The following is a 17226-nucleotide window of genomic DNA, read 5'->3' as shown; positions in this document are numbered from 1 at the left end:
AGCCAATTCATATAGCTGATCGGCAGGGGTCCCGGGAGTCGGACCCTTGCCAATCTCATACGGATGACCTTTCCTTGAGGTCATCAATATGTAAATCCCAGAAAACTCTTTAATTATTCAGGATTTTACACAATGTACCAGACATATCTGCATGTACATTACACTGTGTACTTACGTATGTGCAGAGGCTATTATCGGGGCATACCTAGAGTCCTTCAGTGAACCCCGTGTACCCATATGGGTATAGATTGCGTCACAGCGATTCTTTGTCAGGTGATCGAAGGGTGATCCTTCCTTTGCTTCCCCCCCGTGAGCATTTTAGATTGTGATGTACAAGGGGTTAAACAACGGAGATCAGTTAGAGCAGGACTGCGGCCGTGTATTCCAGCTGCGGTCCTGCTTTTGACCGCGTGGGAGAAGTGGCAGTGTCCACCTGGTCAGAGCGCCATAATAGTATGGTAGAGGTCCTCTGGAGACTCCTGCCTTCACGGTACTATTACAGCTTTGGTTGTGAAGAGGTTAAAGAGACAATGAAAAAAAAAAACAGGGTTTGAGGACTGGCAGCTCCCATTTGCCCTTGAGCTGAAGAACACAGCGATCTGAAACACACTGGATCCTGGCAACGCTCTGTCTGATAGCCCCGTATAAAAAAGCTGTAGTTGCTAGGCAAAGAATCCATAGCAATTAGGCATTAATGGCAACCAGTTGGGTCTGTCCGCTCACAGCCGTATTGTCTCCGAGCTGGCTGTGGAGGAGGGGAACAGAGGCTCGGTATTAGGGCTTGTTCTCATGACCGCGTGAAGCCCGTGCTGTGGACCGCAATGCACGGGCACGGACGGTGGCACAGCCGCATGGGGATCGCAGACCCATTCACTTGAATGGGTCCGCGATCCGTCTGTTCCACAAAAAGATAGAGTAAGTTCTATCTTTTTGCAGTGCGGAGGCACAGAACGGAACCCCAAGAAGCACACGTTCGTGTGAATGAGCCATTAGTCATGCCGTGCCGTTATCTCTCGAGGCATGCATTATTAATCAGGCTTTTCAAAAAATTTAATTTAGGTGAAGAACCTCCTTATAAGCACAAGTCTCACTCTTGCAAGGCAGCAAAATCTTTTGGTGCCCCCTTAAAAAATAAAAATTAAATGCTACCTAGACCGTATTGTCATGTGCAGTATTGTCAGACCCCGATGTACAAAAATACAATGTAAAAAACAAATATGCATCATAGAATAAAAAGGCAAACTATTTTCAATTAAATAAGAAAAATAAAAAAATTCCGGGCCAAACTGTTTTTTCAGTCCCTGCTCCTAACAGCGTCACCACCGCACGATCGATGAAGTTTGTGGTTCTTGTGGTTAAGCAGTACCAGCCTCAAGAAAAGGAGGCAATAAAATAAATACTAGGAGGTCCAATAAATACAGTGTGCTAAATACGAGTCTTATGGCTGCATCTCGGGGAGAGGATCCAGCTGCCGTCTAGAGCTGCGTTGCGGACTGTAGACTGGGCGCCGCTTCTACAGGACTGTCCACAGGTATCTGGGGAAACACAGAGGAAGGACGGAAACTGTAAGAATCAAGCTTCTTTGAGAAGACTGGTCAAAACTGCTGTAGAAAGATGGTCTTCTAGGGGAGGTGGTCCTTTCAAAAGACGAGGCCAGTATACACAAAAGATTGAAAATCTGTCCTGGTAAAATGGGGGACGGTCTACTGGAGATGCATATGACGTGCCTCATAAAATTCAATATGTTAATGAGATTGTCCCGGACATGCTCGTGTGAACCCAGCCTAATAGATCTCTATTAGGGTGAATAGGACCTCGCTCTCTCCCTGCTGTTCTGTGCATAGTGCACACAGCAGCAGGGAGCGGACTATGGCAGCCAGGGCTTCAGTACCGTCCTGGCTGCCATGGTAACTGATCGGAGCCCCAGGATTACACTGCTGGGGCTCCGATCAAAGGCTGACACTGCCACCAATGAAGAGGAGGGGACCCTGTGGCCACTGCCACCAATGATTTTAATACTGGGGTGTTGAGAGGGGTGGGCGCACTGTGCCACCAATGATTTTAATGGGGTGGCGGGGTTGAGGAGGCGCACTGCACCACCAATAATAATTAACCCTTAATACAGGAGGCTGGTACTGGCAGCAGATCAGCGGCAGTTAACCCCTCAGGTGCCACACCTGAGGGGTTAACTGCCGCTGATAGCAGCTCCCTGTCAGAGGCAGGGTGCCGGCTATGTGATTCTGCTGCCGGCACCTGCCTCCTGTATTATGTGTTAAAGACGACCCTATATGGGTCCAGACTTTAAGTAGCAGGCTACACAGAGCGGCGCCCAGAGATGTCCCAGCACTTACTATTATTCCTGGGCGCAGCTCTGTTTGCCCGCTGTGCCCCCATTACTGTCTCCTGCTCTATATGCTAATTACTATCGGAGCAATGGGGAGAAGACATCAGCTTCTCTTGGGGGCGTTCCTTCTCCCTGGCTGTAGCGCTGTCCAATCGCAGCGCAGGGAGAAGGAACGCCCAGGAGAGAAGCTGATGTCTCCTCCCCATTGCTCCGATGGTAATTAGCATATGGAGCAGGAGACAGTGCCTTGGCCTTCTCTCAGCTTAGCCTAGGGCCTAGGCCATGTGATGTCCCAGGCGCAGCTGCAATACCAAGCACAGCCACTATACAGTGTATGGCGCTGTGTTTGGTGAGCTGCGAAAAGGCCCTGGGCGCTACTGCGAGTTCCGGTGCATTCTCAAATTGCTGATCATCAGGGCTCCCAGGTGTCAGACCCCCACCGATCAGATACGGATGACCTATCCCTCACATACATATATGTAAAAGGGTACTGGATGTTCTTAGCACTGGAGATAAAACGTGATCATGGGAGCAGAGTTTATTTTTCACCCTTCCAGTCATCACTTCTATTAAACAGAACCTCCGCCAGTCTACAGCCCGCCCTGAAGTGGCTGATAACAGAGAATAGTGAATGCACCTTAAGAAATTAGATACTTACAGATTTGACGTCTGACTTTGTTATTCCAGAATTTATGTTGTGCCTCCGCAGGTCAGATTTGATAAGAGCTGCAAGTAAAACATAATTCATTATAAAGAGCGCTGTAATACACAGTAGAGTCACATTCACCACGTGGATAAACCAAGACTGGACTTACCCGGTGGTCCTACAGTACCCTCAAAGAACATACAGTTAAGGCCTCATGCACCGTTTTGGCGGCTCGGATGCGGACCCATTCACTTCACAATGGGGCCGCAAAAGATGCGGACAGCACTCCGTGTGCTGTCCGCATCCGGTGCTCCGTTCCGCGGCCCCGCAAAAAAAAAAAAAACATGTCCTATTCTTGTCCGCAAAACGGACAAGAATAGGCAGCTATATCTATGGCCGCCCGTTCCGTTAATTGCGGAAGGCACACGAGTGGCTTCCGTTTTTTGCGGATCTGCGGTTTGCGGACCGCAAAAAACGGCATGGTCGTGTGCATGTAGCCTAAGACTGTCATACCCCTCAGACGAGCTTTTAGTGGGACCCCTTTAAGACCTGCACCTTTAGAATAGATCTTGCTCACATTCCAGGTAAAAGTTGTTATTGTAATATGGTTAATGGTGAAGACGTTCTGTGAAAATGCTGATGGTATGTAATGTACACCGTTCTCTGTTACTGATTTACTAACCAGACGAGCAGAACATAAAATGTACAGTAAACACAGTGAAAACCGAGCAATGTATTGCGGGGACAGCCTTTAGGTTGTGTCCTCGGCAAAACCTTGTCAAAACGGGCACCCCCACCCTATCAGCTGACTGCAACTCCCATCCCCATTTATTTATTTTTATTTTTACTATTGATGACCTATCCTAAGGAAAATCATGAATACCAGATCGGCGGGGGTCCGACACCCAGGATCCTCATAGATCAGCTGTTTGAAGAGAAAGCAGTGCTCGTATACGCACTGCCTCCTCTGCTCCGTTTACCTGCTCACTGCAGCAATTGCAGTGGAGAGCAGGTGTAATTACAAGTTTGGCGTCCCCATTAACTTCTATGGGACGGCTCCCATCTGTTCAAATGGAAAGAACGGAGCCATCCCATAGAAGTGAATGGGGACGCCATACTTGTAATTACACCTGCTCTCCACTGCAATTGCTGCGGGGAGCAGGTAAACAGAGCAGAGGAGGCAGTGCGTATACGAGCACTGCTTTCTCTTCAAACAGCTGATCGGTAAGGGTGCCGGAGCCCCATCCGATCTAATATTAATGACCTATCTAGAGTCCCTTCATACAGTGCCATATTTGGTGTTCTCCCTTAAAGGTATTGTCGAGGAACAGAAAAACATGTCTGCTTTATTCCAAAAACACCTGTCCATGGGTTTTAACTGGAATGAATGCGATTGAGCTGTAATACTATACATTTAAAGGGGCTGTCTTATCACAGACGATGGGGACTGTGGTGATGTGTACAGTGTAAGTGCTGGGAGGCGTGTATATCCCACCCAGATACCTCAGCTGGGTGAGAACTGAAATCCAGAAAGCTGCAGGCGTTTCAGCAAAGTGTAGTCTGCTGAGACCGTTTTGTCTAGATGTTGTTCTGGGCTCGATTTCATGTGGACTGGGGGATAGGTTTGGTAGTGGGATCTGCCAGTCCACACTCTTCCACTACATGTATTGTCTTTTGCCGGAGGTGATCGCAGGTGAAGCCTGCTGCTGTAATCAAGGAGGGATAAAACAACCCTCTGTGTATGACTTGGGGAGGAAGCCTGAGAGGCTCTATGTGGTCTCAGCCAGGAGGGTTGAGGGGCCACGAGGATTTGTAAAGCCTGAAGTTTGGGGGCCCAGCTACGCCTACGGAAAGTGTTTTGCATGGTCAGAGTCGGGAGGACTTCTGGACCATCTCCCCCGAAGGGTGCTGGTGTGGTCACAGCCTGGAGGCTGCTGGACCGAATATGGCTGAGGAAGTTGGATCTAATCCTGTGTGTGAACGGCGCTCTATAGGTGAGGTAGAGACAACACGTGTATTAGGTAGAGCCCAGACGGGTAGGTGTTTATTTTCGATGTTTATGTGTGTGATGGTGCTGAAGTGCCAAAATAAAGCACCTTTTGGACTTGAACCCCGTTGTCAGAAGAGAAGTCTGTGATCGCAACCCCCTGAGAGAGAGCAATCCCTTACAGGGCATATTGCTAGGATATGCCCCCAAAGTTTTATAGGTGTGGGTCCAACATCTGTGACCCGTACCTATAGAGAACAGAGCCCAAAAAGTGGTGGCAAGTGCACTGCGCATGCGCAGCCACCCTCCTTTAATTTTCTATGGGGCCGCCAATCATAGCCGACCTCTGACTCGGCTTTTTCTATCAGGCCCATAAAAAGTGAATAGGAGCGGTGGCCGGTCATTTGCGGTGCGCTCTCTACCACTTCTCAGGCTCCATTCTCGATATAGGTGTGGGTCCCAGTGGTGAAACCCACACCTATAAGACAATGGGGGCATATCCTAGCGATATGCCCCATTGTCTGAGATGAGACAACCCCTTTAATAACCCCATAATATAGATCTGACAAATATGACTTTTTTCTGCAGATATCAGAGGCATAAATGGGAACAGTAGAGCTTCACAGAAGTCTATGGGTGCCATATTACTGCTTGGCACAACAGGTCATTTACATAAAGACGCTGCCAGCTGAATGGTCGACAACTGCAGGGAAGCAGAAGAGCAGGTCACTGTGTGGCTGTAGGAGAGTAGTATAGACACCAGACCCATTAGGACTTAGAAGACTCCTAGATCCAGCTCTGAAGGGAAATCAGATGGCTCTCATCCAGACAGACGAAACCCTAGATTCCATTTAGGTGTGCAATACCAATTGTACTGTGTGCACCCCCTGCAGAGGGGCGATGCAGACCATTGTATGTCTGTTCACCTTGCTGGAGCGGATACAGTTATGTTCCCTTGGATACTGTGTGTAGACCCAATCTCGCTCTTCCAGTTTCTTAGTGAGGTATGTAGGAGGGGAAGGGCGGCACAGTCTATGCAGAGAACAAATGCCAGATACTCATAGAATCAGAAACCAGAAGCCGGCGGTTCCTGCTGAAATACTGTGTCCTTCCAGCGTCATGTGACCACTCTACACCCTTCAGTAACCCATGGGTGACTGTTTACACTGCAGGTGTGCTCGCAGATGACGCGACCCTCACGCCGCTCAGACCGGTCACTACCCAGACATATATGTCCGTACTGTGAATTTTACAGTAACGCAGACCTCCCATAAAATTATGAGACAGGAAATAAAGTGAGCACCTAGAGCACCACCTGCCCCTCCCAGCAATACCTGCAGACCTCCCTGATCTATCCCGTACCACACACAGGCCAGGTCCTTTCCTGCACAGTGACCTTGACATATCTGTCACTCCAGAGGCTGGGTCCGGCCTTAGTCTGGGGCAGTATGTGACACAGGAGAACATCATGTGTCCATTACTACAGGAGAAGCTGAAAGAATACGAAATATGCAGAACTAGATGTGCAAGGGAGGAAATTCTTTGAAGCCGGGGCGTTAAAACCAAGACTGGGACAGGCCCCTTATTCCTAGTAACTCGTGGAGACCATCAGGCTATATGTGTATCAGCAAAATCAATCAACTTCTACTTTTCACAAACAAGATATACAGTGGCAAATGTTTGGGCACCCCTGGCCAAAATTACTGTTGCTGTGAACAGTTAAGTCAGGCTACTTTCACACTAGCGGTAGCCTTCGTGCTACCACTAGTGCACCCTGCCGCCGGAAGTCTGTTCCGGCCCCATTCATTATAATGGGTGTGGGCCGGAGGTCCGGCCGCAGCACGGCCGGAAAAAAAAAATACTACAACATGCTGCAGTTTTATTCCGGCCGCCTCTCTGCAAGTTTGCCGTGTTGCGGCCACATCTCCGGCCCGCCCAGATTATAGGCTACCGCTAGTTGTGAAAGTAGCCTTAGTCTAAGATTAAATAATCTACAAAAAAGTCGTAAAAGTTAAAAGATGACACTTTCATTTTGTATGTTAAGCAAAAACAATTTATTTTCATCTTTTACATTTTTAAAATTAAGCAAAACTTTGGGTACCCTGCATGGTTAGAACCTAGTAGCACCCCCTTTTTCAAGTATCAAAAGTTTGTAAATGCTGTTTGTAGTCAGCCAAGAATCTTTCTATTCTTGTTTGAGGGATTTTCATACATTTTTCCTTGCAGATGTCTTCCAGATTCCGGGGCCGTCTTGCATTCACTGCTCTTTTGAGGTCTATTCTCAGGTGTTAAGATCAGGAAACTGTGAGGGCCATGGTAAAACCTTCAGCTTGCACCTGTTGAGGTAGTCTTATTGTGTATTTTTAGGTGTGTTTAGGATCATTATCCATTTGTAGAAGCCATTCTCTTTTCAGCTTTTTTAAAGTTGGTGTCATGTTTGCTTCCAGAATTTGCTGGAGTTTTATTGAATCCATTCTTCCCTCTACCCGTGACATGTTCCCATTACCACTGGCTGCAACACAACCCCAAAGCAGGATTTATCAACCCCATGCTTTATGTTTGGAGAGATGTTCTTTTCATGAAATTCTAAGCCCTTTTTTCTCCAAACATACCTTTGCTCATTGTGGCTAAAGAGATCCATTTTACCCTCATCGATCCACAGGAATTGTTTCACAAATGTATCAGACTTTTGCAAAGAAGAATGGTTGACGCTTGGTTGGCTACAAAAAGTGATCTCAAGCCATTATACTTGCCAAAGGGGGTGCTACTAGGTACTAACCATGCAGGGTGCCCAAAGTTTTGCTTTGGGTCCTTTTCCTTTTTTGGAATTTAGAAAAATGTACAAAATATTTTAAAAAATTGTTTTTGCTTAAAATACAAATGGAATGCCTCAAGTTTTACTTTATGCCTTTTGGAGGTCATTTCATCTTCAACTTGTTTAACTGTTCACAGAAACAGCGATTTTGACTGGGATGCCCAGACCTTTGCATGCCATTGTAGGTTCTCCTACCCTTACATGTATTATTATACTAGTGTATATATTATAGGATTTAGGCATTTAACCACAGAGGGTGGTAATGTCTGAATGTTTTTTGAAAAGCGACAACCAATTTTCAGGATCAGAAATGTGATCAGAGCAGTTGTCACTTCCCTTCTCCCAAACATAGCTCATTTAAAAGGGGTTTTCTGATTTTTAAATACCCAAATAGAAAATTTGACTTAATAGAGTGGAGTTTCCCCCCCATTCAGAAACCTCATCTATTAGCAAAACATCCCTCTCTGGAGGACTCATGCTTCTATGCATGACACAGGGAACCCATTTGTCTTAAACTGGCAGAATGTAATGCTGTGGTGACGCTGCAGAAGAATTAAAGCCCTACTGCCAGTTGAACATTAGAGGTCCCAGGAGAGGGACACCACGTGATCGTCTTATTATAAGGGGCCCATGTAACAAAGAGAGACTGTACAAAGCGGAGAACCCCTTCAAACCAGACAGAATGAACACATGGAGCGCTGGAGTTTCAAGAGGGTGTGGAGAAAGTGAGGATGTGCCGATCTGGCGTCACTGAGACGTCTTAAGTCCACCTTTCAGGCCCTGAGACTGCGGTTATTGGTGGTCCTGCGGGGGTTGCTTTTAATAGGTGGCATGACGTTCAAGTATATCCTGGGTAAAAACAGGTTAGTAAAACCAGTCACTCTGTACAATACGTGACCCCTACCGCAATCAGGCTACCAAAACCACCAGTGATCAATCATCTTTACTGGAAAAATGTGTGCACTGTCCAAAAATCAACAGACTACAGATCTGCCAATGAGTAACCCCATTCCTAGAAAGCCCAATGTCACCAGCAACCACCTGTATAAGCTTACAGCCAAGTCAAGAGACGTATTTACACAACTGCTGTGCGTCCAGATGGCGGTGTACACTGCGGATCTGCCTCACAGGACTGTGTGACATTACACATGACATCTGCTTTCGTTTTAGGAACATTTCCAGGGCAGACTCTTAGTACACAGCCTTGGAAACACCACTTATGGTGTGACCCACCCAGGAAATGCCAGCCGGAGAATCACCCCTGGTTCTTCCTAGCAGTCAGCCGGATAAACAGGAGACTTCACCAGTCCCCTGATCAATCTGATCACCTCCGGGCTGGAGCCGAGCCCAGAACTGCTACAAAGCCTCACCATTCCAGATCAATGAACCAATTCCAAATGACACAATGCTGGAAAGTCCCACCCGGGCTCCGCATTATGAAATAAGCCTCAGGCAAAAAATAAAATAAAATATCACTATCTGGTCATGGAAAACAGCATTATACAAAACGCCACCAGACAGCTTCCAATGTAAAATACATGCCCCAGTGCACGGTGGCATGTATTTTTAAGCAGCCGCTCAAGTGGTTCTGAGGCTGCTTTTCCATAGAAGTCAATGGGAAAGGGGTAAAATACGTTTGTAAGTAGGAGGCGTATCTGGCAGCATGTACATCACCAAAAAGACCTGTTTCCAGCTGCTGATCGGTCACAGTTATTTCTTCTGCGTATTGGCCATGGACGGAGTCTGGTACTGCAGCTCACCTCCAAAGGATAGCTAATCAGTAAAAAGTCTCAGGAAAAACCCCTTTAACCACCTCAGCCCCCAGTGCTTAAACACCCTGAAAGACCAGGCCACTTTTTACACTTCTGACCTACACTACTTTCACCGTTTATTGCTCGGTCATGCAACTTACCACCCAAATGAATTTTACCTCCTTTTCTTCTCACTAATAGAGCTTTCATTTGGTGGTATTTCATTGCTGCTGACATTTTTACTTTTTTTGTTATTAATCGAAATTTAACGATTTTTTTTGCAAAAAAATGACATTTTTCACTTTCAGTTGTAAAATTTTGCAAAAAAAAAACGACATCCATATATAAATTTTGCTCTAAATTTTTTGTTCTACATGTCTTTGATAAAAAAAAAATGTTTGGGTAAAAAAAAAAAATGGTTTGGGTAAAAGTTATAGCGTTTACAAACTATGGTACAAAAATGTGACTTTCCGCTTTTTGAAGCAGCTCTGACTTTCTGAGCACCTGTCATGTTTCCTGAGGTTCTACAATGGCCAGACAGTACAAACACCCCACAAATGACCCCATTTCGGAAAGTAGACACCCTAAGGTATTCATTGATGGGCATAGTGAGTTCATAGAACTTTTTATTTTTTGTCACAAGTTAGCGGAAAATGATGATTTTTTATTTATTTTTTTCTTACAAAGTCTCATATTCCACTAACTTGTGACAAAAAATAAAAACTTCCATGAACTCACTATGCCCATCAGCGAATACCTTGGGGTGTCTTCTTTCCAAAATGGGGTCACTTGTGGGGTAGTTATACTGCCCTGGCATTCTAGGGGCCCAAATGTGTGGTAAGGAGTTTGAAATCAAATTCTGTAAAAAAATGACCAGTGAAATCCGAAAGGGGCTCTTTGGAATATGGGCCCCTTTGCCCACCTAGGCTGCAAAAAAGTGTCACACATCTGGTATCTCCGTATTCAGGAGAAGGTGGGGAATGTGTTTTGGGGTGTCATTTTACATATACCCATGCTGGGTGAGATAAATATCTTGGTCAAATGCCAACTTTGTATAAAAAAAATGGGAAAAGTTGTCTTTTGCCAAGATATTTCTCTCACCCAGCATGGGTATATGTAAAATGACACCCCAAAACACATTCCCCAACTTCTCCTGAGTACGGAGATACCACATGTGTGGCACTTTTTTGCAGCCTAGATGCGCAAAGGGGCCCACATTCCTTTTATGAGGGCATTTTTAGACATTTGGATCCCAGACTTCTTCTCACGCTTTAGGGCCCCTAGAATGCCAGGGCAGTATAAATACCCCACATGTGACCCCATTTTGGAAAGAAGACACCCCAAGGTATTCAATGAGGGGCATGGCGAGTTTATAGAAATTATTTTTTTTTTGGCACAAGTTAGCGGAAATTGATTTTATTTATTTTTTTCTCACAAAGTCTCCCTTTCCGCTAACTTGGGACAAAAATTTCAATCTTTCATGGACTCAATATGCCCCTCACGGAATACCTTGGGGTGTCTTCTTTCCGAAATGGGGTCACATGTGGGGTATTTATACTGCCCTGGCATTCTAGGGGCCCTAAAGCGAGAGAAGAAGTCTGGAATATAAATGTCTAAAAATTTTTACGCATTTGGATTCCGTGAGGGGTATGGTGAGTTCATGTAAGATTTTATTTTTTGACACAAGTTAGTAGAATATGAGACTTTGTAAGAAAAAAAAAAAAATTTCCGCTAACTTGGGCCCTGTCATTGATCACCCCCCTATAAGGCTCCATTCAGATGTCCGTATGTGTTTTGCGGATCCGATCCATGTATCCGTGGATCCGTAAAAATCATACGGACATCTGAATGCAGCCTGACAGGGGGGGGTAATCAATGACAGGGGGGGGTAATCAGGGAGTCTATATGGGGTGATCACCACAGTCATTGATCACGCCCCTGTAAGGCTTTATTCAGACGTCCGTATGCGTTTTGCGGATCCGATCAGTCTATCAGTGGATCCGTAAAAATCATGCAGACATCTGAATGGAGCTTTACAGGGGTGTAATCAATGACAGAGGGGTAATCAATGACAGGGGGGTGATCAGGGAGTCTATATGGGGTGATCAGGGGCTAATAAGGGGTTAATAAGTGACGGGGGGGGGGGGTGTAGTGTAGTGTAGTGGTGCTTGGTGCTACTTTACTGAGCTACCTGTGTCCTCTGGTGGTCGATCCAAACAAAGGGGACCACCAGAGGACCAGGTAGCAGGTATATTAGACGCTGTTATCAAAACAGCATCTAATATACCTGTTAGGGGTTAAAAAATCTCCAGCCTGCCAGCGAACGATCGCCGCTGGCAGGCTGGAGATCAACTCTCTTACCTTCCGTTCCTGTGAGCGCGCGCGCCTGTGTGCGCGCGTTCACAGGAAATCTCGGCCATCGCGAGATGACGCATATATGCGTGACTCTGCGCAGGGCTGCCACCTCCAGAACGCGAATCTGCGTTAGGCGGTCCGGAGGTGGTTAAACACAGGCTTGTCTATATTTTGTAAAACATGGCTGCTTTGGTCCAAAAACTGCACCACACCTGCCCACAGGTTGTGTCACCTACATTCATTTCAATGGGGCTGACGAGAACCGAAGGCAGGCGTGGTACTGGTTCTGAAATGTTTTTTTTTTTATAGTCCTAGACAATCCCGTTCAGATGTAGTAAATCCTGTGGACAGGCCATAAATGTTTGACACAAGAGTTTCTCTGCACAAACAACTGGAAACGTACAACTCAGCTCTGCTACATCAGTATTTCAGTGATGACTCTGGCTTGCAGGATCACGCTCTGCTGTAGATTTACCGCACTGAATAAATATTTGCTTCCGCACTAGTCAATTACATCCAAGTTAAAGCAGGACAGGAAAAAACCCAAGCACGCAGACGATAAAGACTGTATTCACAGCATTTCCCCCAAATAGTGTATGCTAACAAAATACCCTAAAATTAGGCAAACTGGGCGGGTCTAACGAAAATAACATCATCACTGCACAATGATATACTCATGTACTCAGTAACATACAGCGTTATTCCTCTGTGTAAATCTGGTGGTGGGCAGGCTCTGCGGCTACACAGCAAGCTGGGAGGACTCCTTTCTACCATCGCCAGCAGCCATTGGGACCGGACCAGATGAACTAGACTTCACCCCGACAGTGAGCCTTGGGCACCCACAACCCTGTTCAATGGTTGTCCTTCGTTGGACCCCTTTTAGAGGTTTAGTACTAATCACTGCATACAGGGAACGCCCCACAAGACCTATCGTTTTTATAACGCTTCAACCCAGTCGTCCATCACAATTTAGCTCTAGTCAAAGTTGCTTGGATCATTAGATCTGCCTCCACCAAACATCAAGAATTGACTGTTCACCTGCTGCCCCCGTCACCAGAAGATCAGTGTTATGTCATGGCGGATTGGTGATTGGCTGCCTGCAAACACTGCAGTTGATCCCCAGTAAGGGCACTTTCACACTAGCGGTTTTCTTTTCCGGCACTGAGTTCCGTCCTAGGGGCTCTATACTGGAAAAGAACTGATCGGATTTCTCTCCTTTCAGAATGCATTAGGATAAAACTGTTCAGGATGCATCAGGATGTCCTCAGTTCTGTCACTGAACGGCGTTTTGGACGGAAGAAATATTATCTCCGTCCAAAATTCCGGATGAGTTTTAATTTACATTGAAATGTATTAGTGCCGGATCCGGCATTAAAAATGCCGCAACGCCGGATCCGAGCAGACCGGTAAAAATGTGAAAGAAATATATAACTGATCCATTTATCCGGATAACATCCGGAGAGACGGATCTGTTCTTGCAATGCATTTGTAAGATGGATCCGCATCCGGATCAGTCTACAAATACTGTCCGTTTGCATGCAGATTGCCGGATCACTCTGCCGCAAGTGTGAAAGTAACTGCACCAATTCACAGAGAAAATTGCAGCATGCAATAACTTCCAATTTTTGCACACGGCTCGCCCATTCAAGTGAATAGGTCAGTGACAATGGCAAGTAAGCAGCAGCTACCATGGCTGCATCGCAGCTGCCAGAGGCCGTTCTGTGGGGAACAACCCTTAAACTGCTTTGAGAGTTACCATATATTTTAATTCTCTTTTAATCCCCTCTGGTCATCAGAAGCACCTACAGGTGTCCAAGTGCAAGAATTTATTCCCTATTCCGTGTATAGGGGATAAGTGTCTAATTGGCAGGGGTCAGACTACTGGGGGCCGCATCGTTCATGAGGACAGCGGTGTGTTCCTCATCTGAACGGAGAGGCAGACATGCGTGTCCGACACTCCAACTCAAAGGGGGAACAGGGATGCCCGTTCTTGCAATTGGTGGGGGCCCCAGCGGTCAGACCCCTGCCAATCTGACACTTATCCCCTATCCTATGGTAAACCTGTTGTAATTGGACAACCCCTGAAATGCACCCTCCTATAAAGGCACAAATATTTCCACAGCCATTCTATATAACCAGCGGCTCACCTGTTAAAATGATTCCTATGAACATCCAGGCACAGAGGAATATATTGCCAGCCCGAGGGTCGTAGTCTGTGGTCAGCTTCCCCTGCGCCAGAGTAAACAGGATCCCAAATATCTGCAAAGAGAAATAATAATGAAACCACAATCACATCATCACTAATGGCGGATTATTATGGTGTGGAACGCGGAGCTCTAACTTAACCCTTACTTTTAGCTCATCATGGGAATAACTGCAAATACCTTCCACCTATCTTATAGCGACCCCGAGTTCCATCACGTCCTGTACCCCTGAAATGCTTGATGTCAAATTCTTCTGGTCGACACCTGGAATCTGTCAGCGCCATGTTGACACTACACACTCATAGCTGCAATTCTAAGCAAATCTTCCAAAATGTCCCTACAACAGAGCACTGAACAAGCAGGGAAATCTGAGCTACTACAGCCCGAGCGCTAACTGGGTAATCTTACAAGCAGCTCTGGATGTGAGTAGAGAAGACCCAACTACTAACAGCATAAAAATATATAAAACAAGGCATCTGCAGTTCAAACATACAAAACTGCAGAATGAATGACAGGTTACATTAGTAATAACTACTCTCATCCTATAATTGCCGCTCTCCGCAGGGATCAGAAATCCAGTTCACAAATAGCAGTCCATGAAGCCAGGCTGGTAATCAAAAGAATAAGCCATGTGTGAAGAATAGGTGAGGTTAAAGGAGTTGTCAGAGTTATGAAAAAAAATATATATATAGCACTGAAAATCTGATGGGCAGCAATATATAACTAAGCTAATCAAGTTTTATGCAAAAAAAATATCTATTTCCTCATTTCCCTGGTTCTCTTCTGGCCCTTTGTTTACATGCAATAAAAACAATCTCTGCCCCTCCCCCAGCTCTGCTAAGGGAGTGAATACAAGAGCTGCCCTGAGTGACATGTCTGCCTGCTGGGAGACTCAGCAGCATGTTGTATGTGTAGGACTACAGGTCCCAGCTGTATAAGGACACTGCTAATACACACAGGATCATCCCCCTCCCTTCTTGTGCAATGCTCTCTAGTCCTTCAGCTCCTGTGCCCAGAATGGTCACTGCTGCAGCTAGCCAGTCTGTGCAGCTGAAGGGGTTAAGAATCCTAGGAGAGAGAAGACAGATGGCAGTGAAGGGGGCGTGGCCAGCACAGTGACGGGGGCGTGGCCAGCACAGTGACGTCTCGTTTTGTAAACGAACATTATCAGAGCAGGGAGAGAAGCTGACATCACAGGTCATGTGACCCTCAGTAACATCTGAGAAACCAGGCACTGCAGATAAAGTGAGTTAATTGGAAAGCTGTTACATTTGCCCAGTTAGGAACATAGTAAGAACAAAAAAAATAACTCGGACAACCCCTTTAAAGCAACTGTTGTGATCTCAAAACTGGTATGTAGGTCAGTTCCTATAGGGCAGGGTGCACAAGCTTCTCTGGTCCAAGGGCCCCGTTATCATGCTGGACCAAACCAAAAGGCAACAATAAAACTTAAAGGGGTCGTCTCATCTCAGACAATGGGGACATATCGCTAGGATATGCCCCCATTGTCTGATAGGTGCGGATCCTATAATCGAGACTGGAGCCCCGAAAGCGGTGAAGGGCACACTGCACATGCGCAGCCGAATTCCATTCAATTTCTATGGGTCTGCCAAAAATAGCGGAACGTTGGCTCAGCTATTTCTGTTGGGCCCGTAGAAATGAATTTGAGCGGTGGCCGGTCATGCGCAGTGCGCGCCTGTTCACTACTATAGGTAGAGCGCTTGGTGGTGGCCAGACCAGAGTCCTCCAGCCATCAATTTCTCGGTGCTCCATTCTCAATATAGGTGCAGGTCCCAGCGGTGGAACCCGCACCTGTAAGACAATGGGGGTATATCCTAGCGATATGCCCCCATTGTCTGTGATGAGACAACCCCTTTAACATCCAAATCTGAAGTATTTGCTACAAGCGTCTGATAAGCGCCAGTGCTATGGTTCATACAGGATACCCGCCTATCAGGAGAATGGGGTCCCCTTTCGCCCTGTTCATCCTCCAGAATGGAAGAGACCATGCACGCGGCTCCCACCATTGTAGTGCATATTTTGTGGCTCAGATGCGGAACCATTCATTTCAACGCAACCGAATACAGTGTGCTGTCCGCATCCGTATGTCCGTTCTGCTTCCCCGCAAAAAAGATAGAACACGTCCTATTCTCCGTTTGGCGGACAAGAATAGGCATTGTTACAATGGGTCTGCAAAAGAAACAGACGCAACGTAAACGGCTGGACGCCATATGCATTTTCTGCGGACCGCAAAATACATACGGTCATGTGAATGCACCCTTAGAAACACTGCCTGTGTCCTCATTGGTTCGGGCTTTTGCTCTCAGAGGATTATACGTTACAGATACTAAACCAGCAGTGTGAAGAAAAAAGAAAAAAAAAAAGAAGAGGCAGGATGTGTGTGCTCAGTAACAAGCGGCGATTGATGATGAGCAGCGTGTCGACCAGCACCGGTCACCTGCATTTACTCGCAGCAATCATTGCACTGTATGGGGGTGAATGATCTCTGCTCATTATCGGCAGCACATCCCCTTCTTACCAGAGGAGAGGTGCTGCTGACAAGAAAAACTATCCCATCACCCAGCAGCAGACAAGTGTCGGGTGATCAGCAGCATGTTTACACGGGGCAACGATGGGAAACCCGTGTTTGTTAATGATCATCAGCCCAAGGCTCTTAGTAAGAGGAGTAAAGGAAAAGTGTCACCAAAAGTGTCATCCACCAGTTAAAACCAGATTGTAACACGGTCTTCTATTTTCTCATCTGTTTTTATTTTCGGATTGTAGATTTATTTATTCTATTTCCTGCACATGATTATGACGGCGGACATCTTGCCTGATCCGTTCTTAACAGCATTTAGGCCTCCTGCACACGATCGTATGGCTTTTTCAGTGTTTTGCGGTCCGTTTTTCACGGATCCGTTGTTCCATTTTTTGTTTCCGTTCCGCTTTTCCGTTCCGTTTTTCCGTATGGCATATACAGTAATTACATAGATAAAATTGGGCTGGGCATAACATTTTCAATAGATGGTTCCGCAAAAAACGAAACACATAAGGATGCATTTCCGTATGTGTTCCGTTTTTTTTGAATGGAGCGGGCAATAATAGGACATGTTCTATCTTTAAA

At 46.2% G+C, this 17226-nt stretch overlaps 1 protein-coding gene across 1 annotated transcript in view; it reads right to left on the bottom strand.

Moving 5' to 3' along the window:
- Positions 1-623: 623 nt before the first annotated feature.
- Positions 624-17226, bottom strand: part of FLVCR1 (FLVCR heme transporter 1) — a 32362-nt gene continuing 15759 nt past the window's right edge. The window contains exons 8-10 of the mRNA XM_040430412.1: positions 14046-14157; positions 3003-3070; positions 624-1535 (exon numbers count right to left, since the gene is read on the bottom strand). Of these exons, the coding sequence (XP_040286346.1) occupies positions 1476-1535; positions 3003-3070; positions 14046-14157 (240 nt within the window). The 3' untranslated portion in view covers positions 624-1475. The remainder of the gene's footprint in view (positions 1536-3002; positions 3071-14045; positions 14158-17226) is intronic.

This window comes from Bufo bufo, chromosome 4 (assembly GCF_905171765.1).
Source record: "Bufo bufo chromosome 4, aBufBuf1.1, whole genome shotgun sequence".
NCBI lineage: Eukaryota > Metazoa > Chordata > Amphibia > Anura > Bufonidae > Bufo > Bufo bufo.
This window is presented reverse-complemented; position numbering and strand designations above follow the sequence as displayed.